Source organism: Mus musculus, chromosome 9, assembly GCF_000001635.26.
Source record: "Mus musculus strain C57BL/6J chromosome 9, GRCm38.p6 C57BL/6J".
Lineage (NCBI taxonomy): Eukaryota > Metazoa > Chordata > Mammalia > Rodentia > Muridae > Mus > Mus musculus.
This window is the reverse complement of record NC_000075.6, coordinates 45,781,572-45,809,144: the sequence shown is the minus strand read 5'-3', so window position 1 is coordinate 45,809,144 and position 27,573 is coordinate 45,781,572. Positions and strand designations below refer to the sequence as shown.

Below are 27,573 nucleotides of genomic sequence, written 5' to 3'. Positions count from 1 at the left end.
AGAGGAGGGGGAGGAAGAGGAGGAAGACAGCAGCAATTAGAGACTTCATCCTCACTTGGTCTCCAGTAGCTTTTTTACTGAGTTCTGAGGGCTCTGTCCATTTCTTGTCTGTCCCTCAGCATGTCTGATTGTGGTAGATGGAACTTGTCACCCTTACTTCTGGAGAAGCTGAGGGAGAGCCTTGTAACTGAGGCCCCATGGTTGAGGATATAAACTTTGTTCCCTCCATGCAGGCTTAGGGCTGGCAGCCTGAGGAAGCAGCTCAGGGTGGGGAGCACTGGGGAGACTCTCTTAACGCTCAGGGTGGGGAGCACTGGGGAGACTCTCTTAACACTCAGTGGTCTGGTTTTTGGTTCTGTCAATTTTGTGTCCCACCTGGAGCGTGTGTATGTGTGTGTGTGTGTGTGTGTGTCCATTCCCATGTTGAGGATCCATAGGACCACACACGCGCTAGGCAGGTGTTCTAGCGGTGAGCCCCATTCTCAGCCCCACTTTCTTCTTCCCTAAGGCATCACTTCTGGCCTTGAGCAGTTGTTAAGTCTTTCACTCCATCACGTTTGTGCTCCATCGCTGCTCTGCATCCCTTTGCTGCCCCCAGCTCTGTGTACCCACTGTCTGAGAAACGGGGTGAGACACCCGATCCCACAGAAAGGCGAAGACAGGAAACTTCCCAAATAGAATCTTGGAGTTTCCAATACTCTCGTGTATTCGAAAAGGAGAAGGCAGTGGTAGGTTTTTCTTTAATCCAGGATAATCCTAAATGATATTTTGGCATCTGGCAGGCTCCAAGCTGACTCAAGGTGAGCTTGGATGACAGATGTGAGTCCCAGGAGCTCCTTGTTGTAGTGCCAGGAAAGAGGGCAGCTGGGCCAGGTCCTCAGTGGGATTTTTAGGGCCCAGGTCAGGTACCTCAAGCTTGTGTTTGCCCAGTGGTCAGGCCCTCTGGAAATGTGTGCTCCCAGCTGGCTAGTCAGTGTATTTGCCGAGGGTGTTGTTGATTGCCTGAAGGCTTTCTTGTAGCCCCAAGGTTCTGTGACTGGACGTCTTTAAGCAGTGTCAACTTGTGCCCGTGGTAGAAGGCACTTGACTGAGTTTCCCCAGCTTCCTCTCTTCTCTTCTTCAGAGGACATTTCTGGAGTCCTTGATACGGCGTTTATAAAAGCAGCCAATCACGAACCTGAAGGCTAGAGGAAGCTTGGGGATCAATCACAGGCCTGTGGTTTCTAGGCTTTGTCGGGTGACATCTTCAGGTGGCTGCTCTGTGGCGGCCACCCAGAAACAAATGGGTCTACTCTGGGATCCCTGGGGCCGTGGTTGGTTCTTTTCCCTGTCATACTGTAGCCTTCCATTTAGCCTAAGGGAGTTTTGGCCTTTCCTCTCCCTTCCCGATTTCTGTTTTACCTTAAGGAGGGTGGTTTCCTGCTGTGGGGTCTCGGGGCAGCAAGAAAACATCAGAAGGATCAGGCTTAGTTTTCTCTGCATGTTTATATACCCATGTAGGAACCACAGCCTGAGCAGGGACTTCTGCCTTCTTCCTCCTTTCTCCGTGGCCTGTCCCCTCTCTCGGCACCTGGGCTTGCTGATCTGGACCCAGACCAACAGGTGCAGGCTAGAAATGAGGCCTTTAAGAAAGGGAGGAGCCTGTGCACGCTGGGCGACACACCGTGGCCTCTCACGGGTGCCCTTCCTGCTAAGCTGCAGCCGCTCTCCAAAGGCCAAGCTTCTCGAACCCACCAGGTCTTTGCTGATGTGGAGAAAATCTTAGGCAGGCCTTCGATCCAATGCAAGACCGAGTTAGGAGACCTGCAGGGTCTGGAGTCAGCCCCGAAGGCCACAGAGAAAATCTACCTGGGGTTTTCAGACCCTGAAATAGAAAAGATGGAATTGAGGGCCAGACAGCAGAGACTTGGCGCCGGGGGTGCTCAGAGCCCGGATCCACTCCACAGCGGGCAGGATGTGTCAGAAAGCAGGAGCCAGCCCCCTGTTCACTCTAAGCTTTCTGAGGCTCCCAAAGGTCTGCAGCTCAAAGGGGAGCAGCCTAACCACAGCATAGCCACCATGAACTGCACTGGCCCCGGCGGGGACAAAGGTCAGAACACCGCTCCTTTGCCACCCTCTGAGGAGGAGCCCTCCCTGTCCCTTGGTTCATCCGACCATGCGCTGCCTGCCAGGAGGAACAAGCTGTTTTTACTAGAGAGCGGCCCAGCAGAAGACTTGAGCTGGCAGGGAGTTCCTGGGGAAGGTGGGGACGTGGGCAGGGAGAGGTGGAGGAGAGAGTCTCCAGGCCTATGGATGGGACAGGTCTCCAAGCTTATCAACAAGGACACCCCAGAGAGATGTAAGGAAACAGAGCCTGCTGCTCCCAAGGATGCAGAGGCCTCAGCCGAAGATTCACCACAGGGACCCTCGCCGATGCCACCGGAGACCCTGGCATCGGAACCAGTTCCAAAGCCCCCTTTAGGCGACCCTGCCAATGAAGACAGGCAGCATCCACCTGGGTCTCTGGAGCCTCTCAATGAAGATGGGAAGCCTAGCACACCCGGGACTGACTCGGATAACAGTAGCGGAGGGGGCAGCAGTCTGGCCTCACCTCTAGGCTCACAGGTCCTTGGTGAGATAAACAACTTTCCCTGGGACCTGCAGAACCCCCAGGGGTCTGTTCCTGTGATGGGCCCGTTAGGCCCGGGGCCTAGAGATGTGCGCTTCTGCCCTTTCCTGGTGCCCCAGTTGTCCCACATCAGCTCTGTGGAGGAGCAGTCTGAGAGTGAAGACTACTCCGAGGACCAGAGATTCTACCAGCACATCCTACAGATGGTCAAGATCTCCAGGCAGCTGGAGGGCCTGGGGCTGCCCGAGAACATGCAGGAAATGCCGTGCAAAGATGTCGCCGGCATGGTCTGCAGCATGGCCAACGAGCCTTCCAGGATGTCTAATAAGGGTGACCACAAGGCCACCAGAGCTCCGGAGAGGGACTCGGGGTTACTGGCCTGGGGTCCAGAGCTGCTGGAACATCCTCTGGGAGCGGTCTCCGCCCCTGCCGGGCAGGAGGCCACTCAGCAAGCACAGTGCCAGCCCAGCGGCCTCAGGCAGGGGCCGGTCCAGCCCAGTCCCGACACCGGGCTCGGTGCAGAGCCGAGCAAGATGCAGCTTCTCAGCCAGGTAGGCCTCTGAGGTAGCACGGCCTAAGGTCTGCCTATCTCCCCCAGTTCAGCGGGGAGGGGGCAGGTGGAGCTGATGTTGTTCCGAAGCCCTCAGGCCCGCTTTCCTGATGGTACCCTCTTCAGTAACTGAGGAACCCTTAACTACCCAAACAGCCACCAGACCAGATAACCTGGATTGCAAGCTTGTTCTGTTCCGTTGTCTGCAGGCGAGAGCTGAGGGTATTGGTTGATTCTCTTTCCTGGATGTGACCGTGTTCACGGCGGTTCACGTGCTTGGAAGGGATTGCGCCAGTGGGTGGGCACGGTGGTACTGCTCCTTGCCCTTGTACAGAATGCAGGCACCTTCTGGGAGTTGGGAAGTTTTTCCCAGCAGCTGATTCTAGAGAACAGTCCTTCAGCTCTGCACGCTCCCTTCTTGGGGTCACTCAGTTCTCAGGAAGCACTGAGCCCACAGTCTGCTGCCACCACCCAGGCAGCTGCATCTACCCCTTGCCTCCCAGGGTCCCCAGAAAACCACATGACCCAGTCTTAGGTGTTGACTTCACTTTCTCACTGATATTTTCCAAATGGCGGGACTTACTTTGTCATTCCTTCACTGAAAAGATTCACCCCGATCTTCATTCAGAAATCAAGTTGGACAGAGACCGCTGGGCTCACTCTGAACTCCCTAGCTGTTTTGCAGTGGCCCAGCTGCGGCTTTACCCAGTTGTTCCCTCTGGTCCCTAATTGCTGACACGCACTGGCTCTCCCTTAGTTCTAATAACTAGTATAGTACTATAAATACCGGCTAAGCCACGGATTATCCTGAAAGTTTTAATTAGCCCAATGGCATCAAGTTTATCTGCTCTGAAGGACACTGGCACGCACAGCCCCACGCTCAAAGTTAATGGCCATCTATAGAAGATGATCAGCTAGGAGCCAGGGATCTATAATTTCCCCGCTAACCACCGATTCAGTAAAGGCCCAAGAGAACAAAGCCCCCAGCATGCCTGGCTCCCTCCCTCAAGCCCCCAGCATGTTAGCAAATTAGCCATGTTGGGAGTCTGTAATTTTCTATAAATACAGTGTGGGAAGGATTTTGCTGATATGCTTGGACTGGCGGAAGGGCTGAGCAGGCCGGGCAGGCTCAGTTTGCTCACAATCCACTTGGAGAAACTTGCAGCGCTTTTTCCTACCATAGGCATAAGAGCACACAGAACACTTCCTCTGAGACAGATGTGACTGAGCTCAGTCCCCTCTCTGCCCAACTAAGCCTGTGACTTTGGACAGGGTTTTTGACCACACCCACCTCCGTTTACCCAAGTAACCCAAGTATGGGGTCTCCCCATAGTGGTAGAGCCCACCTCAGGTGATTGTAAGAATGAGCAGGGCCTAGTGTTGAGTATCACTGGCCTGTTTTATGTGTCGGTAGCTTTTCTCCCTGACGAAGATGATCTACCACAGGTAGGATGATCGTTGATCTACAGAGGTGAGGGTCATATGTTACCTCAGGTGTCGACTGGCCGAGAGGGTGGTGGGGCTCTGACCTTTGGATCCTCCTTTCTTAGTTTACTCTTAGGAGTTAGAGTGGAACGAAATACGTTCTCTCTGTTTTATACCTTGTAAATTTGAGAAAAGTTTTGAAGGGACTTGTAATGTGTTCCCAGCACATTTGTGCTGATCTCTTGTAAGACCGTGTGCATGTGTGTGTGCATGTGTGTGTGCAACTGTAAGTGCTTGTGGAGGCCAGAAGAGGGTGTCAAAGATTGTCTGGAACTAGAGTTGGAGGCAGTTGTGTGCGAGCTGCCCGAAGTGGGTTATGGGAACTGAATGCACTCAGATGCCTTGGCAGATCAGCAGACTTTCTTAACCAGTGAGCCGTCTCTGCAGCTCCTGCGCTGGCTTCTTGCTTTTGTTAAGTCAGACGCTCACAGTGCACATCCCTGTAATACGAGTGGCCCTGTACTGTTGCTACAGTCCTGGGCCCCTTCCAGAAGCCCCTCATCTCCTTTGGGCTGCTTAGCAGACCTCAAAGGGCCAAGCATGGATCCTCGTCATTCTTGCAGACAAAAGAACTGGGGGTGTCAGGGGCAGTGAGTAGCCCGGGTTCACATGTTGTGACCCTGCCTGGATTTTGACTCCAGTTCTCACTGGCATGAAGGAAGCCTTCACTTGGCTCCTGAGAACTGGGGAGAGCAAGCCAAAGAGAGTGACAAAGCGCACACTTAAGCACAGCAGCCACCCCATGTGCAGAGTCCTCCTGGGAGGCCCAGGCTCTGCTCCGGTATTTACTCCCGTCTTCGCCAATAGCATATTGAGACTGGCTTTTCTTGACTTATCAGTTTTAAGCACCAAGAAACTTCTAGTAGCTGGGGTTTTATCTCTGCCTCCCCGCCCTACTCACTCTTCATGTGGCCCCCAGTCTCAGCATCTGCCAGATGTGAGGTAGCACACAAGTTAGCACAATCAGGAAGTCAGCCTGTCCTTTCTCAACCAGTCTCACCCATTCGGCACAATGGTATTTCTGGATGTCGCGCTTCATTAGTGGCCTCCGAGCGGAGGCGTTTTAAACTCGAACGGGCAGAATTTAGACACTTTATTTTTATACCTGCCTCCCGACACCCCAAGAGCCTTGCGGTTTCTGGGGTTTGTAACAAGATGTGTTCTATTGCCCAGGTCCTGGGTTCCCCCTTAGCTCTAGTCCAGGCCCCTCTTTGGGGCCTGGCTCCCTTACGAGGCCTTGGGGATGCCCCACCCTCTGCTCTTCGTGGGTCGCAGAGCGTGAGCTTGGGCAGCTCAGCGGATTCTGGGCATCTTGGGGAGCCCACGCTGGTGAGTCCTTTCTCTGCTGTGCATGTGTTTTGTTACCGTGGGGCCTCTTGGGTGTCACACCTGGAACTGTGGTCTGCCACTGAGACCCAAGCTTTATCTTCAGGGTTTGTCACCTAGTCTGGGTGGAGTCACTCTGGCAAGGGGGGGGGGTTGGGGGGGATTGGGGGATAGGGGTGGGGGGGGGCGGACTGGGCTGTAGGCTGCCTATGCTGATCTTCCCATCCATGTGGCTGGGGTCTTGGGGGACTGGAAAGGGAGTAAGAACTATGAATCAGACTCAGATTCATGGATATGGTAGGACTTGACTGGGGACCCATCTAAGGAATTGAGAGAGTCTGCCAGGATCGTTCTGAAGATCCTCCCGGTGAGTCCCCCGTTTCCCCTCTGTTTTGGAGCCTCCACAGGGTCTCAAGGCTGCTGCTTGTGCAAAGGGTCTCTTGGCTTCTGTCCATGAGGGCAAGAATGCTCTCAGCCTCTTGACTTTAGGGGAAGAGACCAACGAGGAGGATGAAGAGGAGAGTGACAACCAGGTAATGATGAGAGGCCCTTTCCTTTTGCGCATGTGCAGGTGCGCGTAAGAGTTGTAACTTACTTCAACTGTACAGTGATTCGGGGGTGCTAGTTGTCTTCACAATGTATGTCCATTTTCAGAATTCGTTCATAATCCCAGATTCTAGCCACTAGACCATACACCATTCCTTCTTCCTCAGTCCCTGGTAACCTCCAAGTCCTATTTTCGTTTTTTTTTTTTTTTTTCCCCCACGAGCTTGCCAGTTCTAGATGTTTCATGTGAGTAAGCTCACAGTGTTTTTCTCTCGTGTCTGGTCCCTTCTCACTCAGTATGCTGCAGCGAGAATGTAAGGCCTGGTGTGTGCATCTGCCCCACGTACCGTTCACGCACTCTTCTGTTGGTGGTACATGGGTTGGTTCTGTCTTTGGCTAACCTCCAAGCCACCCCTCCCCCAACCATTTTAAAAATTAAGTAAAAGTGATATTTCCACCCGATAACGTCCTTTCTTGACCAGTCTGTATACATCTCAGGTCTGATCTGGAGAACACAACATACTTGCTTGGCCCTTTTGCTCACTGGATAATGGGCTACTTAGTGAGACTTTAGTGGAAGGCCTGCCTGTAGTCCTTCAAAGCCTTGCCAGGGTACCCCCACTCTCCTCCGCATGCCCTCACACTGGACTGGCCAGTTCCTTTAGGCTTATCACTTGGTGACACAATCTAGAGTTGTCTGAGAAGAGGGGACCCCGGTCGAGAAAAATGCTTCCATAAGAGTGGCCTGTAGGCAAGCCTGTGGAACAGTTTCTTAATTAGTGATTAATGTGCGTCCAGCACATTCCAGGCAGTGCTGTCCCTGAACAGCTGTCCTGGGCTTTGTAAGAAAGCAGGCTGAGCAAGGCAGGAGGAGCAAGCCAGTGAGCAGCACCCCTCCACGGCCTCTGCCTTAGTTTTCGCCTCTAGTCCCTTCGGTTCCTGAGTTCCTTCAGTCAGAGAGCATGACCTGAGAGCTGTAAGCTGAAATGAACCCTCTGTCCCGAAGTTGCTTCTGGTCATGGACCCCATCACTTCCATGGAAACCCTGACTAAGACCTTAACTGAGCTCAGCTGTTTTTCCTCACAGAGTGTCCGGAGCTCCAGTGAACTTCTCAAGAACCTACATCTGGACCTTGGTGCCCTGGGAGGTAACTTTGAGTACGAGGTAAGAGCCTGAGGCCCTGCTGTTAAATGCCTCGGGCAGTACCTTTTCTTTCCTTTGGAAGAAGCTTTTGCAGTCTGCTGAGCACATTTAGAAAGGGAACTGGTCCAGCTGGGTCTGCCCAGGATTTCTGGGGTCCAGGGAATCCATTCATTTTTTTCAGCTATCAGATGACCAGTTCTTGGAAGTCCACGAATTAGCAGGTGCCTTGAGCATAATGAGACATGCATGCTTATGGCCCTTCCCCTCCTTGCACACTGCATGGAGAAGAGATTTCTTGTCTAGACATCAGGCAAACTTGCTGGAAGAGGTGGCATTTGCCCTGGGTTTTGAAGAAAAGCTGTTTTAGACAGGGGATAGTCTAGGTAAACGAACAGCCCAAGCAAAGATTTAAGGGTAGAAAAAGGCGTATGGGTAGGAGTAGCTTCAGGAACACGCTTCCACACGCCCGTCCTGTCTCTGCGGTCTGGCCTGGGCTGTCGCCAGCATCTTCTTCAGGGAGAGCACTCGGGCAGTCCATCTCGTCATGTCCTCAGACGCAGAACCTTGGTGCATGCTTTGGAGCCTGGACCAGAAATCATATGAACATCTACTGTATATTCTCTGTCTAGTGTCTGATTGATGAATATTAATCAATTAACAGTTCTCTAAATAGTCCTAAAATATTTGTTATAAGCAGTGAATCATGAAGTTGCAAGTTAGATTCATGCAGACATTTAAATACCGACTGCAAGGTCTAAGCAGCAGACAGGCATTATACAGTACGTTTTTATTAGTGCTGTCCACACCTTAAACTCAAAATGACCTTTACATCATTAGGATGACCACAAAGCCAGCCAGAAAAGCAAAGGTGCCCCCCTGCCGAATTGTAATTGGTTTCATTACCACCCCCATTCTGTGTGTACGTGTGACTGTGTATGTTACACGTGTATGTTTGCTGGAACATATGCTCCGGTCCACATGGGGGCCAGAGGAGGACCTTGGGTGTTCTGCTCTGTCACTCTGCCTAATTATTCCATCAAGATAGTTCTCTCACTGAACCTGGCTCTAGACTGGCAGCCAGCGTGCCCCAGGGGCCTTCCTGTGCCCTCCTCCCACAGTGCCGGGTTACGGGTGCATGGCCACACCTAACTTATTACACTTGGGAACTCAGGCTGCACAGCAAGCACTCTTACCCTCCAAGGCATCTCCTCAGCCTCTACCACCATCATCATCATCACCACCATCATCATCATCACCCCCCCCCCCCCATCATCATTTGTTTGTTTGTTTGTTTTGAGACAGGGTTTCTCTGAGTAGTCTTGGCTGTCGTGGAATTCGCTCTGTAGACCACGATAGCCTTGAACTCAGAGATCCACCTGCCTCTGCCTTCCGAGTGCTAGGATTAAAGGCAAGCACCACCACAGCCAGGTCCTTTTTTTTTTTTTAATTGCATTTTAATTTATTCGTCTGTACATGTGGAGGTTGGAGGACAACTTGCTGGAGTCAGTTTTCTCCTTCCATGCAGGTCCTGGGGCTTGAACTCAGGTTGCCAAGCTGGGCAACAAGTGCCTAAACCCACTGAGCCATCCTCCTGACCCGATCTCTTACTACTTCTGATGCCCATTTCTTGGTACTCACCACCCCTTGGAGGCCAGGATGTTTGTTTGAGTCTGCACGCTGGCTGACAGGCTATATCTGGATTTGTACCTGAGTGCTCACTCTGGGTACCACTTCATAATAAAACTTTGCTCATTATCCCAGAGTTTCTCCGGCCTTTTGGTTCCGCACAGTCAGATATGTTTTGATTGTGACTTTAACACCTTCTGCCAAACGCAGCACTTTCCCCAACTGTCCCATCTGTAGCTCCAATCTGATACATGTCTGCCTTGAAACCGTTCCTTCTGAGCGAGAGCTGGTCTGCCTGAGTCAGGAATCCATCCGGTTTGACTCTCTGACTGACGAGTGGACTCAAAGCAGATGCTCCTTTTGCACCTGGGTGGATGTCTGTCACCAGGAGAAGGGCTCAGGAAGTGTTTGCAGGAGGGTAGTCTCTGCAGGGGGCTGAACCCGGGCATATTGGTGCTGCACGATTTATGTCTGTACACCCAGCACCCAGCCCACTCACTGCCTGGGGCACAGGTCGTGCTTGGCTGTGCTTTGTGTAACTGCTGAAGGAATGGAGTGGAGGGGACCCAGACAGGCTGGACGGTGTTTTCTCCTTCTCTTAGCTTTCTCAGCTTCTGGGTTCAGTAGGTGTTTGTCCCTAACCATCGGCTGGTGTATTGCAGTTCCACTGTAGCTTGATCGTGATGGCTTCTTAAAGGCTTACAGATGTCAGCCAGGGAAGGTGTTCTCTCCTTTGACGTGATCTGGACTTCTGACATTTTCCCTTGAATGGTGGTGGGGGAGTGGGAGCTTTTTAGACATTTGAGTGGCTTGCTCGGCACCACAGTGTTGCGGGGAAACGTGTAGTAGGTGATAGACTGTCTTCAGTCCTCTGCCACATGGGGGTGTTGGAGTCCTATATTCAAACCTCAGGTAGGTATTAGGGCTTTTTCATGGGGGAGATGTTAGTGGTGGAGATAAGTGTAGGTTTCTCGGCAGGCAAAACTGCCTCCACTTGGGCATTGCTTTTGAAAATAGCTTTAGTCCCAGTGTGCAGTCTTGCCCCGCCCCTCACAGCTCCTGTTACAGCCTCACGCTGCCCTGTGTCATTTTGCTCTTACTTCCATGAGAGGGCAGTAGGATGGTAAGAATGCAGCCCAGGCTCCCACCGCGGCCTTCCAGCCCAAACCCATCGCTAGTCTGTTACTAAAAGGGAAAGGTTCACAGAACCCACACCAGGGCTTTCCTTCAGGCCCGGGGAGGCAGAGGGTGGTGAGCAGGCGGTATGTGGTCATGTGGTGCTGATGAAAAGCCATCAGCTATCAAAGGAGAGGGAGGGAGCCTTGGCTTAGAAATCACAGGATGATGTCAGTGTGATTGGAAAGTGCTAACTGTACCCGGGGAGCTGTGCAAAGAACTGAGACCCAATGAATGGGCACCAGACCTGGAAAATAAGCCTGACCTGTCAAGGCAACCTCTCCGATCCCCTGTTATTCTCCTCCTGACCTGTGTGGCTCATTGGAGCCCGTACCTCGGGGCTCTGGGCAGGTGAGGGGGTGGGACCGTATCCTGGGGAGCGTCATGACTTTTGAAAAGTGTTAGCTATTCATGAGCTGGTTCTGACAGTCACTGCTCTTCACCCCTTCCTTGCGCAGATGGTGAAGTCTTGAAATACGCTGTGAGATGCAAAAGGGACCTGGGACTGTGGCAGGGAAGGTTGGGAGTTTGAGCATGAGAGACATGGAGTAGAGCTGTGCACCCACAAAGCCCGGAGCAGGAGCCTGTACCCAGGTGCCTGGAGTTTGCATACAGCTGGGGGCTTCAGGTCCTAGGCCTGGTGATGTGCCAAGGAGCAGGGGCTGGGTGAACAGGGACAACATAGAGTCAGGTGAGGTAATAGCTTTCCTGCATCCTTTTGTAGATGATAGACAACCAGTGTTTAACTTCCCCTGCCTTCTCCACCCATTTCTGGCCATCCTAGTGATGTAGTCAGTAGATGTGGATACAGGGCAAGGCCGTTTATTTTATCTTATTAAGGCCATTTACTTTAGTGATTGCCCTATTTCAGCAATTTTACGTTTCAGTAGGCAGACTGAGATCATCCAGTCACGTGGAAATCTTCCTTTTGGGGGAGGAAGGGATGCTGAAGGTGATAAGCTGGGGCCTTCTGCCTTAAGCACACACCCTACCTGTGCGCTGTGCTCCAAGCGGCAAGCCATCCTTTGAAGGGTTTAAGTTTGAGAATTGCCTAGATGAAGCTCAAGATTCTTGTAGACGTGTTCTCTCCAGTGTGAGTATGGGAACCTAGGGCAGATGGCTCAATGGTTAAAAATCACTTGCTGTTTTTCCCAAGGACCACTGGGGGTTGGTTCCCAGAACCCACATCAGCAACCGCACAAGCTCACAACTGCTTGTAATTCCAGCAGATCTTATGCCCTCTTCTGGCCCCCCTAGGTACTTATACACACAGGTCACACACAGACAGGCACACATGAATAAAACCAATTTAAAAAAAAGACGTATGTTTTTAAGGAAAGAAAAAAGAATGATACTCAAGCTCTATCTGTTATCCTCTCCTTCTTTTGTCTCCCCATCAGTTTTGGGAATGGAGCCAGTGTCAGACGTACTAGGCATTTGCTATACTCCTGAGCTGCTCCCAGCCAGGGATACCCTTTGAGGGTTTGTTTGTTTTTTGGATTAATTAATCAATTAACCAATTAATTAATGTGCCCATTCATTTATCCATTTATTTGTCTGTTTGCTTATTTATTTGTTTATTCACTCATTTATTTACTTATTGAGACAGTGTCTCACAGTGTTGCTTGACTGACTATGTAGACCAAGCTGGCCTTGAAGTCACAGAAATCTGCCTGCCTGTCTGTGCCTCTGGAGAGCTGGGATTAGAGGCGTGTGCCACCATACCCTGGTCACCCTCTGAGTTTTGATGGCCTACTTGCCTTTCTGTCATTTTGAGTAGTTAAGAGTTAATATTTCATTTCATAAGCACTGTAATGAAACAGTCTAATCCCGGTAAGACCTTGGCAATTATAGCCATTACATCTCCACTTGGGAGAGGAGGAGAGGAGACCTCAGTGCTTCCCACGGTCTCATGCGTGCATCCTTCTTGGCTTTGTAGTGTTTTTTTTGAGACAGTTCTTCTGTGTAGTTCAGGCTATACTAGAACTTGCTTTGTAGACCAGGTTGGTCTTGTATTCAGAGATCCACCTGCCTCTGGTGGGATTAAAGGCAAACTCCATCACCACTGGCAAGACACCAGCATTCTTAAAAAAGAAAGAAAGAAAGAAAGAAAGAAAGAAAGAAAGAAAGAAAGAAAGAAGCAAAACAAAACCCTAATAAGCTCTGTCAAGACTTTACTGACCATCCTTGTATTCTAGAAACTGGGTTCTGAGCTCAACCAGAAGTTCGTCTAGTGAGGAAAATAAACAAAGAAACCCACAACTATTATAGCTATTGTCATAGAGAGGCCCAGGGTCCAGGGACCAAAGACCAAGGAAGACTTCCTGGGAGAGATGATACTGTGAGGGCCAGTGGCATATCATGGCAGGACCCTGTGCACAGCAAAGATGTTCACATCATAAGCCAAGGAACAAAGAGATGAAGGGTGTGAGGTCTCACAGCCTCTTTCAAGGGCGTGCCCATGGGCCTCCCATTAAGGCCTAGGTCCTAAGAGTTCCACTCCCTCTCAGGAATGCTACCCCGAGGCAAGCCTCCATCACGTGAGCCTGGAAGGAGGCTCTGAGCCTGAGCCCAGGAGAGGCCACTGGCTGTATTTCTGAGGGAAGGCTTTCTGTCTCTATTTTGGTCAACTCTGTAAAGAATTTAGCAGAAACCTTGGGTTTCTACAACTGAGTTTGTCTGTGAAAAACAGGGTGTGGTCAAGCATGCAGCTTAGCTCTCCCTTCAGGAGACCCAGCCAAACCACAGTTTGGAGAATCGACAACTGCCAGCTACTGGCCCTTTGGTCTTCCTGTTCGTGCCAAGACTGTGCTTCCTTCTAGTGTGTTTGGAAACAGGGCCTTTCTTTCCCGCCTGATGTGGGACTTCTCTGACGGCAGCCCGCTTGAGCACTCTGCTTGGCCTGGATTTTTTTTCAGAAACTGTCATGTGCTCCTCTTTCTCTGTCACAGCTGATGGACCAGTGTCTGTTCTGAAGTCCCTTTCTCCTTTGTCACCTCTGCCTGACCTCCTACCTAGCCAGTACAATCTGGACATTTGCTTCTCAGAGACTGCAGGCTGAGAGTCCTGGACAGAAGATGCTGTCTATGGGCTTGCTGGCTTGTGCAGGGAGACCTGGGTGGGGAGGGGTACCCTTCCTATATCTTCCCTCTGTCTTTGAAAAGTGAAAAGCAAAAAGTTCCAGTCTTTGCTGTTGCTCTCTGCATGGTCTCTATCATCACTTTGAGTAAATATTGGCTCCTGGGATCTGAGGGTTTGGCTGGTGGGGCTGGAGGACGTGGCAGAGGCCGGCAGAGTTGTGGTAATTTCTAAGCCCATTGTGGACAGTTCCCTGATTGGCTATGTCTATACGACCATAGACATTTCCATTCCGTTTATCTGGAAATGGATCAAGGGACAGCAATCAGTGTTTTGCAAAGCGAGTTGGGCAACTAAGAGATGGCTCACAAAGCTTAAAAGTGCATACTGCTCTTGCCCAGGACCAGAATTTGGCTCCCCATACCTATATTGGGTCGTTCACAACCACCCACAGTTCTTAGTTCCAGTAAGATGCAATGCTTCTGGCTTCTACAGACACCTGTACACATGTGCAAATACCCCTGCCCCGCTCCCCACATAATTAAAACAATGTTTTTTAAAAAGCTGTTTGGCAGGGCCAGGGAGACAGTTGGGTGGGTAAAGTGCTCCCTGTGCAAGCATGTGGGCATGAGTTGCAATCTCTAGCACTCATTTAAAGATCCAGGTATGACAGCATACATCTGCAACCCTCGTGGTGGGAGCAGAGAGAAGGTGGGTCCCTGGAGCATGCTGGCCAGATAGTCTGACCAAATTGGTGAGTTCCAGATTCAGTGAGAGGTGACATCTCAGAGCCACTGAAGAAGACACCTGCTGGTTTACACACACACACACACACACACACACACACACACACACACACACACAGAGTTATGAGGGATAACACTAGGGTCTCACACACACACACACGCACGCACACACACAGACATGCACACACACACAGAGTTATGAGGGATAACACTAGGGTCACACACACACACGCACGCACGCACACACACACACGCACGCACGCACACACACACATGCACACGCACACACGCACACACACAGACACACACACAGAGTTATGAGGGATAACAGGGTCAGTGCCCAAGCAGGTCACCTGAGAGTCAAGGAATGGCCTCTCTTGTGCTAGTCTCTAAACTTTACCTCCTTTCTGATATTATCTTTGCTCCTCAGGAGTCTCCAAGAACCAGCCAGCCAGACAAGAAAGATGTTTCTCTGGACTCAGATGCCGATCGCCCCCCAACTCCCGGCAAGCTGTTCAGCCAGGGTGCAGACAGTAGTGTGGCCAGTGCCAATGGCAGCAAGTCCCAAGGAAGAGGGGCAAGTCCCTGGAACCCACAGAAAGAAAACGAGAATAGTGATCCCAAGGCTTCTTCAAGTCAGATGGCTCCCGAGTTGGACCCCGGGGGTGATCAGCCTTCCAGGGCCTCTAAAAAGCAGCAGGCAGAGGACCCAGTGCAGGCAGGAAAGGAGGGAGAGTGCAGGAGGGAGAGTGCAGCCAAGGAGCCAAAGGAGGCTTCTGCCTTGGAGAACACCTCAGATGTCAGTGAGGTAAGTCCCTCGTCCCAAGGCCATTGCCAGCTGCAACCCGCCCCTGCTGTCTCCAGCCCCTTACAACTTCCTGCTCCCGGTGTCTATTTTACTGGAACTGCATTCTGCTGTCAACATCAGCCAGAGCCCTTAATTGTGACAAATATGCCCAGACTCAGCAGGCAGTAAAATCCTGAATGAAATTGCAGAGCTGCTGGCACTGGGAATTCAGAGCAGAAATGTGCTTTCCCATCTGCATCCCTTAGATGTTCATGCTCCTTGTCCCGCCTCACCCTCTCTCCCTGCCCCTGTGTTGTCTTGGTTTGCTGCAGCCTGAGTTCCTATAGAGTGTGTGTGTGCGCATGTGCATGTGCGTGTGCATGTGTGTTGGCATGGGGGTGGGATGAGGGCTACCAGAGTTGCGTGTCCTGCACTAGCATAGGTAAGTCAGATTACTGAATGACTCTTCTCATCCATTCCTATGACAATTGCTGTTCTGACAACAGATATGTAAGTTGTTACATTCACAGATTGTGTAATAATCAAAGTGGTCAGAAGTAGGTCTGTGTGTATACATGTATACACATAAACATGCACACACACATATACCTAAATATACACACACATACATATAAATGTATACCTATATATATATCTGTATTTGTATAAATACAGAGATATATATAATCTAAATACATACACACATATGCACACACACTTGCACACTGCATATGCATGAGTGTGCACACACACTAAGATACACTTTATTTTTAAGGTATGCTTAAGGTATTTTACATGTATGCTGCTGACTTCCTGTCTCCACCATTCTTTGCTCTCCTTTTCTGTCTAAATCCTGCAGATCTGGTCTGGGCTGTGCTTGTCTCCGATCAGCATCAGAACCTAGCCCCGTTCTTGTGTAGGTGTTCGTATCTGCTAGTTTTCAAAATGGGTAGATGTTCATCTTGGGCTCAGTTCTATGTCAGCCCTGTGGCCTGATGGGAATTCCATGGACAGCAGCCCTGAACAGCTGGGGGGGTTTCTCTGTGATATGTTCCTGCAGGAGTCAGAGATCCACGGACACTTGAAGGACGCCCGGCACTCAGGGTCCGAAGCTTCTGGCCCTAAGTCTTTCCTGGGCCTGGTGAGTTGCAGTGAGGCGCAGCAGGGCGCTGTGTAAGAGCCGGGCTTTTCTTTTTTCCCAGAGAAGTGCTTTACCAGTGGTCCCGCAGCTGGGATCAGAGTCAGCTCCTGCGAGTTCCAGGGTCTTGGCTCAGTAGGCAGGGGTAGCACTGCCCACCTCATAGGTTTGCCACAGAGCTAAGTGACGCAACGCTCAGACACCATGACAAGCTAGAGTCAGTGCTCTTCCTTTGTGTGACTTGTCTAGAGGCCACCTGAGCTGCTCAGGGCCTCGAGGCTTCAGGCTGTTCGTGGGCCACTGAGCCATGCTGAAAGTCAAGGCTTTTGTCCTGCACTGCCAGGTCCTTTGTGATTCCTCTTTCCTAGGCCTTCCATCCAGTCTGCTCCATCTCAAGTTCATTTGCCAAGTCTGAGTCTTAAAGGGAGGATTTGGCTCCTTTTGGCCCATTGTTACCTCTGCATGTCCCCTCCATCTGTTCAGAGGAGGAAGGGGTGAGGGGAGGGATTAGTGGGAGAGGGTCAGAGATGAACAGAGACTAGAGGAGGGCTGCAGTGGAGTTAGACAGCAGAGCGCTTTGGCCCCACACTGAGCCCTGGGCCTTGGTAGCAGATGGCAGCTGCCTTAGATGGAGGAGAAATCAGACTGAAGGGAAAATATCATAATCCAAGACAACCCCACAAACCAGAGAGGCTAGAAAGGTAAGGGGGAAAAATCACTCTTGGTAAAAGCAAAACAAAACAAAACAAAAAAACCTCAAAACAAAACGCCCATCCAACCCCCAAAACAGAACAACAGAAACCCTACCAAGCCAACTCGACACTTGACAGTGATGGATAACTGTATGTCACAGGACTCTTGGAAACAAGTGGCCTGGTCCTTCCAAAGGTGCCACTGTGTGCTGCTTGGACCAATCAGCATTCTCCTTCACTCTGGGTGTGGAGGGAGGAAGCTGGAGACAGCAGGACCAGACCTCACCTGGGCATCCCTCCATCCATCAGGCCGATGACAGGACTGTCCCTGTTAGAATACAGTCAGATAGCAATCCTTCACTTAGCCCAGCGGGACTCTTACGCTCAGGAGGGTTATAGTGTGGTCCTGTGGCAGCCGAAGGGCAGTCAGGAATTGTGGGCATCTGCTGCTTGTCCCCAAGAGGACTCTGTGGACAGAACACTGCTAATAAGTCCCATTGTCTAGAGAGGGGCCACCTATGGGGAGAGGGAAGGCATGAATTGGAAGGAGCCCATCGAGCCTCAACTTCCAAGCAACCCATGGGTTGGGGTTTGCTGGCATTTCTCCTGCCCAGCTTGGGCAGAGGGTGAGAGGAGAGCAGGGAAACAGCTGTGAAAAGCCATGTGGTGCAGCTTGTGTCATGGAAAGAGTCAGGCCCCGGCCTCATCTGACCTGCAGCCCCCTTGTCAGCAGCTTTTTGTCCTGGGCCAAATTACACGACCTCCCTAGCCTGCAGCTGGGTCCACAGAGCGTGAGCACGCCAATCTTGCAGGGTTATTTCTGTCTATAATTTTATTATGAAAAATATGAAAGCTACAGAGAAGTCAGAAGGATTTTTACAGTGAGTATCCACAGCGTCCACTCAGGGCCTGTGGTGTCATTTTGACTCTGCTTCTCATTATCTTGCCCTCTTTGAGAGCTTAGACGTCTCAGTTTGAGCTCTGTGCCTAGGACACAGAGCACACCTTTCTGAAGGGTGGGACAAGTGCTGACCGTGGCAAGAGCAAAGCTCACTTCTCATCTCCACTGCCTGCAGGACTTGGGCTTTCGCAGCCGCATCTCGGAGCATCTGCTGGATGGTGACACACTTTCTCCAGTCTTGGGTGGAGGCCACTGGGAGGTGAGTCGGAGTGGTCTAGGCTACGGCCTCACTTTCCCCGGCAGTTACTTATAGGGGTGACCCATAGATGACCCCTGCCTCTCACAGTGTGGACTTCGGAACATGCTCTCTCTCCAGACACTTGCCTCTGGTGGGCCTTCTGGCCATGATTGCTTTGTTTTGCTGCTGTGCACTGGAACATCCTGGTCCTGCCGTGTTTGTGTGTGTGTGTGTGTGTGTGTGTGTGTGTGTGTGTGTGTGTGTGTGTGTGCATTTCTTCATTCAGCCACTGAGGGTTTACCGCCCGCCCACCCACCCATTCATTCTGGCTCTGCCACCCAGCAGCTGGATCTGCCACTTGCCTTACCAGTCTGCACACGCTGCACCTTGTGACTGCTCCGCCAAGGCCTGCTGCTTCCCCTTTGACCCCTGAGTTTTCTTCTTTAGGCTCTGAGGCCCAGTTCTGGTGTCTGTCTGGAGGAGGTGACTTGTCCCCTCTCTGCTCCCAGTATTCTTACTTTGTTTTTACAACGTTTTGTCTCCTGGGCCTCCACCCAAGGTGCCTGAAACACAGATGCTGTCCTAGAGGAGCTTAAGTCAGGGCGGTTGTTTTTTTTTTCCTTCTCTGGGCTGCTAGAAGAGGGATTCTGGCACATGGACTCTGTGGGTTTTAGGGAGCAGCTGGTTTGAGTGAAACAACAGGATGTTTGCTATGAACCCAGCCTGGGAGCCCTCGGTGGTTTGCATGAGCGTACACATGGGTGCACAGTGTTTTCAGACTACATTTGGCCCCATGCGCTCCTCTCAGGTCCGGCTGGTGCCTTTCTGGGTGATGGCCCCATTACCAGGTCTCTGATAGACTTTGGATACCCCCTGTTGGAAGAGCTGAGGATGTGAAGGCAAGGACAAGGGAAGGTAGGGTTAGGGAGGGAGGGCGTGGAGCAGCTGCACTTGGTGAGGCCCCTTTGGTGACAAGTCACTAGGAAGCCGCCAGGTCCATTGGGCAGGGTAGGTTCTGTGACATGGCTTGGGTTTAACTCCCAGTGGCCACTGCCTGTTGGCAGCCAGTCCTGACAGAGGAAGTTCTAATTCATACTTGAGCCAGTGTGTTGGAGTGTGGGTGGTACGGGATGCTCTGATTGACTGGCCAGCAGTGCCACTGTTGGAGTGAGGGTGGTACAGGATGCTCTGGCTGACTGGCCAGCAGTGCCTCTGACAGGACTCAGCCTGCAGCTGTCTTCCTGTTCTCAAGGTGTGCAAGGGTGGAGCTGGCAGAGGATGCAGCAGCCGCTTCCCAGCACAGAGTCAACCATGCGTGCAGTTGTCTTTGTGGTCCTCTGGGGCTAGCGCCTCCTTCCCTTTGTTCTGGTTCCCAAGGCTAGGAATAGGGAGGGCCTTGGAGTTAAATTATCTTGGGTTTTATTCATCCTCAAAATTATTTTGAGGGCTGGGAGTATAGCTATGGTAGAGTACATGTGTGAAACCCTGGGTTCCATCCCCAGCACCAGAAGAAATGTATACATACAACAAACTGCATATTTGAAGGCACATTTTACCACATATATGCTTTTGAAACTGTAAGCACATTCAAGGCCCCCTTCCATTGTTGGATGCCGACTGTAAGGCTTTATATATCCTCTGTCACTCAGCACTACCTCAGCACCCTGGTCCCTGCCCTTAAAACCCAACGCTCTAAGTTAAGCTTGCAATCCTCCTGCTTCCACCTTGGGACTGGATCTTAAAAACAAAACTCAGGCACAGAGGTAAGGCTGGGAAGCTGGGGTCCTGAGTTTAGCTGGGCCAGAGGCTTGGTGTGTGCTTGTTTCGATCTCCTTTCCAGAGTGCCACCACACGTGTCCCTCACTGGGTCCTTTCTTCCTTTTCCAGGGCAAAAGTTCTAGGGAGCAAGTAAAGCTACTCAGAGGACCCACTGTGTGGCTTTCCCTGAGTTGTCTCTTCTTCTGTGTCAGGAGGCTGCTTCACTTTGTTGCAGAAGTATAATTGTGAAGCAAGAATGGGTCAGGCAGACAGAATGGTGTGGTTGGTGGCCAGCTCCAGTCTGCCTCTGTCTGTCCTCACAGTCCTGGAGTCCTCCATGGCTGTGGGCTCGCTTTGAGTTTGTATTACAGTCACCCTGCTTTGTCACTTACATTTTAGTTGAAGTCCAGTTGACCTGTGTGGTCCCTTTTTCTTTGAGAACCTGAGAACAAGAGGGCGTGCTTTGTAGGGAAGGTGTACCTCAGGAGGAGGCCGAGGTGGGGCAGGGAGGGTGTGCTTGCCGGTCACTGTGTGGCCCAGGCTCTGCCCAGGCCCATGCAATGGAAGTGGCAGCCCTGACAGGGAGCCCTTCTGCCTCAGGCTCTGAGAGGTAACACAAATGCATTGCTAGTTACAGTGTAATCTGGGGAGCTGGGTTTCAGTGCAAGGCCTGCCCTTGGTTAACCACCCAGATGTCAGAGTCAGATACAACTGCTGGGGTTCTGGTAGTCAGAGGGGAAGTGTCGGTATGTTCGGGGCACAGGGCTGGGACAGCATTGGGAAAGACAGAGTGATCTCTCTCCTTCCCCTCCCCTCCCCGTGAACCTGAGTCTCAGAGTAGGCGGTGCTCCTGTCAGGAGGGCCAGTCCTAGAGTGGGGCCTGAGGCTGGCACGGGCTTTTCTTTCTCTCCATCTTAGGCTGAGGGAGAGGATGGGAGAGGAGGAGCCGGCACTGTAGCCTAATTCTTCAGGCGGAAGCTGTGTTCATGTGTAGGACATTTCACCCTTGCTGAAGCCCTGGGACGCATGCTTTACCGACATAGTTGAGGGGAGGAGGGGTTCTCCTGCAGGCTGGACATTCTGGAACAAAGAGTAGGCCCCAGGCTGATGTCACCATTGCGTTTCTTTGCAAAATATTTGAAATCATCAAAAATCGCCTTTTTTTTTTTTTTTTAAACCAGCTTTCTAAATTTGCCTAGATACCCAAGATGTGGATAAGATTTGGGAGTTTATTTTCAAACGGATGCTGTAATAGCAGCCTTGGGGGCTGGCGCGGGGCGGGGAGGGGTGCTCACTGTCTATGATGGGGTTCACTAGAGCAGAGGAAGGAATGTTGTGCTATCATTCTGGGAGTCAGATGGTGCCCTCGGGTTTGGGGCACAGCCTCCCCTGCCCCTCCTAGATCCTGGTAGTTCAGAATTCTTCCTTCCCAATGTACTTGGTCTAACCATTTTATTTTGTCACCCCTGTACCACGGCCTTGCTGACCCAGGCCTCAGTGAGTTTAGATCATCGCCTTCTCTTTGCAACTAGCAGTGCAGGCTCTGGGCAGCAGGCCAGGTTCTTAGGGTACCTCCCCCCCCCCCGCCCTGTTTCTGGCTCTTATCTATGTATATAGTGACCATATTTATGTATCTCCTGTTTCAGCTGTGGGTCATGGGCTTAGCTAGAGCTTAGGAAGTTTCATTCTACAGACAGACCTGTCCTGTGTCTCAGCAGCCCCTGTCCTCTCCAGAGGCACCGTGGTGTACCTGCTGACCGTTTGACTCAGTGGGATGAGACACTGGCGCTGCAGAGCCCCCTAAAGCACTTCTTCCCCGACTTCCTGCTTTCAGGCCCAGGGGTTAGACCAAGAAGAACAAGATGACAGCAAATCCAGCATCGCTGAGCCACAGAGCAAGCATACCCAAGGCTCCGAGAGGTATGTACAGTGGGAGGTTGTGTGTGTCAGGAGGGTGTGGGCGTGGGTAGAATTCCTGGTCCTTACGGTCGCTGGGAGGCAGATGGTGACCTGGCTGGGTGGCCGTACAAGGTGTGCTTATGTGGCAGGGTGTGGGAGGTAGGCAGGAGGGACCCTGCCTGTGGTGGTGTACTATGACAGGAGTGTGAAGTGTCACTTGGCAGGACTTTGCACATGGCTCTGTGATTAGTCCAGGGCTTCTGTCCTCCTTACTGGATTGGGTCGATTAAGCTGTGTATATGTGGCTGTGAGCCAGGGCTGAAGTGGCCGCATTGGAGGTCTAGAGAGCCATGTTCTAAGTGCTGAAGCTCAGTGGTCTGAGCTGGGGTTCTTCTCTTGATGGTAGAGTTAGCTGTGCAGACTCTGTGTGTGTGTGTGTATGTGTGTGTGTGTGTGTGTGTGTGCACGCGTGTGGTGTGTTTTCCCCTGGCCTCATCCCATAAAAGGAGGAGGGCTGCCACCCAAGAAAATGAAGGGTAGTAGCCATCTCTTCTTGGGTCTGCATTCTTCCTTCTTTGGTATATTCAGTAATGCTCCTGCGTCAGTTATCATCTGACCACTGGAGTCTGGCACCTCCTTTGCACATTTATTTTATTTTATTTTATTTTTCATTTTTTATTGGTTATTTTATTTACATTTTAAATGTTATCCACCTTCCCAGTTTCCCTTCCACAAGCCCCCTACCCCCTCCTCTCTCCCCCTATTTTTATTTTTATTTTTAAGATTTATTTTATCTGTGTGAATGCTTTGCCTACGTGTATGACTATGCACCATGTGTGTGCTTGGTGCCTGAGGGGGGTCAGCAGCGGATGTTGGATCCCTGGGGCTGGAGTTACAGATGGTAACCAAGTCATCTCTCTAACCTTTCTTTTTACCATTAAAAAAAAAAACAAACCCTATTTAATTTTTAAGTGTGTGTATGTGTATGTCTGTGTGTGTGTGTGTGCATGTATACTCATGAATGTGAGTGTCCCACAGAGACCAGAGGTGCCAGATCTCCTGGAGCTGAAATTACAGGTACTTGTGAGCTGTCTGGCACAGATTGCTGGGATTTGAACTCAGGTCCTTGGAAGGACAAGACATCATCTTAACCACTGATCTATCTCTCTAGCCCTTCCTTTCCCCATTTTCTCTTAATCCTTTCATCCCTCCCTGGCCCCAGTGATGGTGAATTCTGATAACGTGAAGGTGTTCAGCTGCTGGACCAGGCAAATGCAGCAGGGTACGGAGAGCCCAGCTGTAACCCTGCAGGAGGGCGCTGAGAAGGGGGACGCTGTCCTGCTGCGTGTGTGGCTTCGGTGTTTGGACTCTGTGGGTGTGGGGGCAGCATCTCCTATGCAGCTGAGGAGGGGGATAGTGCCCACAACACCCATGCCCTCTATATTCTCTTCTGACTTTCCAAGTGAAGGCCTAACCCTGTTCCACTGGCTGCCCTGACCAGGCTATCGTCCCCATTTCTGCGCAGGGAACATCTCCAGAGTAGCCTTCACAGCCAGGCTACTGAGGAAGGGCCTTTGCAGACCCTGGAGGGGCAGCCTGAGTGGAAGGAAGCAGAGGGACCTGGGAAGGACTCTGTAGCCAGCCCCGCCCCACTGTCCCTCCTCCAGAGGTAAGGATGAGGAAGAAGGGTCCTTGGAGGTGGCAAACCTGCCTCTTTGTAGTCCTCCGTCCATAGCTGACGTTAGGGTAGCCAGCCTGATGGGGGAGCCATAGGAGTTTTTAAATAAGAGTGTGACTCCTGCCAGGGCAGACTTGACTGTGGCCCTCGCTGCTCCACTCTTGCTAGGGGACCCTTTTCAGCTCTGTCCTCACCAGCATCTCCCCGCCAGGCATCAGCCCACCTCTAGCCTCATGCAAACTGAGCTGGAGCACAGCTTTGTCCCAGGCTCAGCCAGAGGGCAGTGCAGGGCCCCTGGACCTGCTGAAGCCACAACAGCAGAGCCTTTCTGTCTCAGCATGGTTCAGAGCCCAAGGTGTATTTGCCAGTGCCTCTGTTCCCCTGGCAAGAGGAAGATCTTGGTCTTAAGATGCATAGAGTTGGGATGAGCCACAGGGGAAGCCGAGCTATAGCAATGTTCAGTCAACAGCATCCGTTGAACACCTGCTGTGCGCAGTGTTTCTAGGGTGATGGGACCACCTTTCCTGCCATGTGGGTGGGAATGGCTGATCTTCACTTCAAATGACTTGAGAAGAGGCCGGGAGGGGAATGGGGAGAGGAATGGGGGAGTGAGGCACAGGAGTTTCCCTGGGGCTGCCCTCCTTGTCTCCATCTTGTCTCTTTGACCCTAGTAGGCTCTTAAGTTGAGCCCTTCCCTTCCTACCGGCTCTAACATGGCTGCTTCTTTATTGCTTACAAGGGAGCAGGTCCTGAGCCCACCTGCTTCCCCTGAGAGGGCTGAGGAGAAACACTCCCAGGCCGAGGAGCTAGGCCTTGAGCAGCCGGAGGCTGAGGAGACCGAGGAGAAGGTGGCAGTCTGTCCCAGCTCACCTGTCTCTCCAGAGGTGTAAGGGCCAGTTTTATGTGTCTGTCCTGTCTTCCAGTGTATGGACTGCATGAATCCCCATTCCCCTTGAGTGGTGGCGAGAAGTGGGGTGAAGGGTGGGTGCATCCCACTCAGCCATCACAGACCCTTGCCCAGACTTAGTTCAGGTCACTGGAATACCGGCCAGGACCTCAGGTCTGAGGGTGGGTGAGGGGAACATTGCAGCTCATTAGCAGGAACCAGAGAAGCGTGGTCTCTCCTCCACCAAGCACTGGTTTTCTCTTAAAACAAATATGGAATGTTTTAGAAAGGAGAGGGGGGCTTGGGGCAGGGGAGGGGACTTGCTGGTGAGTCACAGACTGAGCCGACCGACTTGCTCTCTAGGGCCTTGACTTGACCTCAGGTGTGAGGTAGCTGTGCCAGGCTCTGGGGGGTTGTTGGTTTCTCCAGGTGAGCGAGGCCTACAAAGGACCCGGGGCTGTTGAGCAGACAGCTTTTCTGAGGCTGACTCACTGACTTCGTGTTTCTTCCTGTCTCAGTGATATGCCTTCTGGGGTCTCCAGACACTTGACTGACCGACCCTCTAGGTGCCTGCTTTACTTCTCTTGAGTCTTCTCTCCAGTAGGAACCGGTTGGCTTTTGGCGTGGTGTGGGGAGTTTTACATCTGGCAGCTGAGTCTGAAGGGTTAGGAGGCAGACTTCATGATGTCTGCATCTTTTGTGAGCGTTTGCAGGGTAGTAAGTGGACCCAAGCCACATCTCGGCTGTGCAGCCAAGTGGGAGAGCATTTATTTGCCTAACATGTGCAAGATCCTAGTTTGATCCCCACTACTACTGCAGAGAGTGGGGGGTGTCTGGCTCTCTAACTTAGCAGTGGTACCCCTTCCCCACTTCAGAGCTCCTGGGGACCTCCTCATCCTCCCTGCTTACCCCTGTGGATCTCTGAGCTACTCAGTGGCCAGCCTGAAACGACAGGGCTCCCTACTCCCTCCCATGAGTGGAAACTGGGTCTTACAGAGGCCGATACCTGAACGGTTGGCTTGAAGCCAGACCTACTTCTTCTAGAGCACTCACCCTCCTGTTAGATCTTTCAGGCATCAGCCAGTGCTTTCGAGCTAAACAAAGGGGTTCCGCAGAACCAAGTCTTTAAACCAGGGAGGCAAGAAACAGCCTCATTTGCCTGTGTGCCAGGTGTGCAGGTAGGTTCACCGGTGTGCATAGCCTGGGCACGTGTGGTCTGGTGTCTCATCTCCCTGCAGCATCTGTCCCTAGGGCTCCACATAGCTCCGCAGCCCACAAGGGAGGCAGACATTAAAAGGTACTATCGCTGGAAGAAAAAAAAAAAAAAGAAAAAAGGATGCTTTCTGCCAAGCTTGGAAATGAGTTGGAGGGTTGATGAGGCAGAGAGCTGGGAGGGAAGGCTCTTGTGGAGGGTAATATTCTCAGAGGACGTAGCAGCCATGTTGCTGTATCTGTCATCTGCTGGGCTATGGCAGGGGACTGAGGGGAAGCCAGGATGTGGAAGGAGGGAGGGGACGGAGTTGGGAGCTGAGAATTGATATCGTGGTCCAAGGTTGTTTTCTGGGTTCTGATCTTAGGACTAGGGAGGGACCAGGTCTTGATGCATTTCAGGGATGTCACTAGTCTTTTCTGTCTTCCTCTCGCTAGTCTTTGTTGGCTGCAGTGAGATTCTTCACCATTCTGATCTGTCCCCTCCTGCTGCCTTCTGTCTGTCTCTCTGCTGAGCTGCAGGGAGGGGATCTCAGAGCTCTCTCAGTCTGGCTGGGCAGCTCCCCTGTTTGACTCTCAAGTGGTTCTCGGATTCAGGTCCTGCCCATGTGTTCCTGCTGGATGGAGCCATGGCACTGTGCAAGAAGAGTGTTTCTGTACTGAGGCTGGTTGGGATGTGAGGCTCAGGGACCCGGGAGTGCGTGTGCCTCCTGGCCTTTAAGGAAGTAAAACACTTCATCCTGACACTGCTTTCATGACTCGCTGGTATTTTGATATTTTCTTTAGTCCTTAAGACTCTCAGGACCAGTGGTTCTCAACCTCCCTAGTGCTGTGACCCCTTAATACAGTTCCTCACATTGTGGTGATGCCCCAAGCATAAAATTACTTTGTTGCTACGTCATAACTATAATTTTGCTACCGTTAGGTGTCGTAATGTAAATATCTAATAGGCATGACAAAGGGGGTCACAACCCACGGGTTGAGAACTGCTGCTCTAGTCTCACAGGAAACGAATGTCATCGTCGCCTTCTTAACAGTTCTCTGTGTACCCATGTTAGCTCAGAGTTTCTCATCCATTTCCAGACACTAACTTAACCCTGAGCTGATGAGAGCCTTCCGTCACGTTTGGCTCAGGGAAGCAGCCGCCTCCTTTGGTAGCAAGGCAGAGAGCTTTGTAGCTTCTTCTTCTGCGTTGCTTTGCCCTCTGCTTGGCTTGGGAGGCAGGGAGCAGACTCTGGGACCTGTTTCTGAAATGAGCCTGAACTATCAGGCAGAGCTTGAGTGGGGACTCGGAAATAGGATGCAAGCCATTCCAGGGGAGAACCCCTGAGGGACAGAGCTCTGTTCTCCTCTGCCAGTTCTGGACCCGTGGGACCTTGGTGGGTACTAACACTGCAGTGGTAAGCCGCCCTCTCCCTCACGCAGGCAAACTGCAGAGCCTGCAGCTCCTCAAAAGCTGTTCTCAGAGGCTATACTGAAGGGCATGGAACTGGAGGAAGACCAGAGGCTGCTGCTGGAGTTTCAGAAAGAGAAGCCGCAGCAGCTGGAAGAGAGGCTGTGGAGAGAGGAGGAGGAAAAGGAGGAGGGAGAGGAAGAGGAGAAGGAAGACGAGGAGGAGGAGGGGGAGGAAGAGGAAGAGGAGGAAGAAAAAGAGGAGGAGGAGGAAGAGGAGGAGGAAGAGGAGGTGTGCCAGCTTTACCAGCAGAAGGAGAAGTCCCTCAGGTCTGTTTCTTTCCTGTGGAGGGGCTTGGGGAGTGAGGGGTACCCACTGGGATGCCCACAGCCTCACAAAGTGGCTCCTAGAAACCTTACCCAGAAACTTGAGCTAGTATTGCATTGAGTACCCAAGAAAGCATCTCTGGCTTGGTTTCTCTGATGACAAGGGACACTGGAAAGGTGGTCCGTTAGCCAGCAGAGTTCTCAGAAAAAAGGGCAAATGACTAACAAGATGGCTATAAGCAGCATGTCGCAGCCTGAGCCAAAGGTGCTTCAGAACCATGTTGGCTTGACAGTTTAACGCCACATCTTGTCCTTTTTGACAGAACATTCAAGAATGGCTGAGAGTTACCATTTTAGACCATAGATAGCAAATCTATGCTTAA

General features: G+C 51.6%; 1 protein-coding gene across 16 annotated transcripts in view; it reads left to right on the top strand.

Annotated features, from left to right (window-relative positions):
- Cep164 (centrosomal protein 164) overlaps nt 1–27,573 on the top strand; it is a 61,741-nt gene that overhangs the window by 19,542 nt on the left and 14,626 nt on the right. For 5 of the 16 annotated variants that reach the window (XR_379109.1, XM_006510133.1, XM_011242446.3 and 2 more), the window contains 11 exons: nt 1,501–3,159; nt 5,817–5,972; nt 6,368–6,502; nt 7,603–7,680; nt 14,716–15,093; nt 16,133–16,213; nt 17,979–18,062; nt 21,634–21,719; nt 23,224–23,367; nt 24,116–24,262; nt 26,897–27,193. Coding sequence is in view for 15 of the 16 variants with exons in the window: in XM_006510133.1 (XP_006510196.1) it covers nt 1,501–3,159; nt 5,817–5,972; nt 6,368–6,502; nt 7,603–7,680; nt 14,716–15,093; nt 16,133–16,213; nt 17,979–18,062; nt 21,634–21,719; nt 23,224–23,367; nt 24,116–24,262; nt 26,897–27,193 (3,245 nt within the window). In the remaining variant the exon portion in view is untranslated. The remainder of the gene's footprint in view (nt 1–1,500; nt 3,160–5,816; nt 5,973–6,367; nt 6,503–7,602; nt 7,681–14,715; nt 15,094–16,132; nt 16,214–17,978; nt 18,063–21,633; nt 21,720–23,223; nt 23,368–24,115; nt 24,263–26,896; nt 27,194–27,573) is intronic. The other 11 variants (XM_006510140.2, XM_030244220.1, XM_030244222.1 and 8 more) reach the window with 9 other exon arrangements.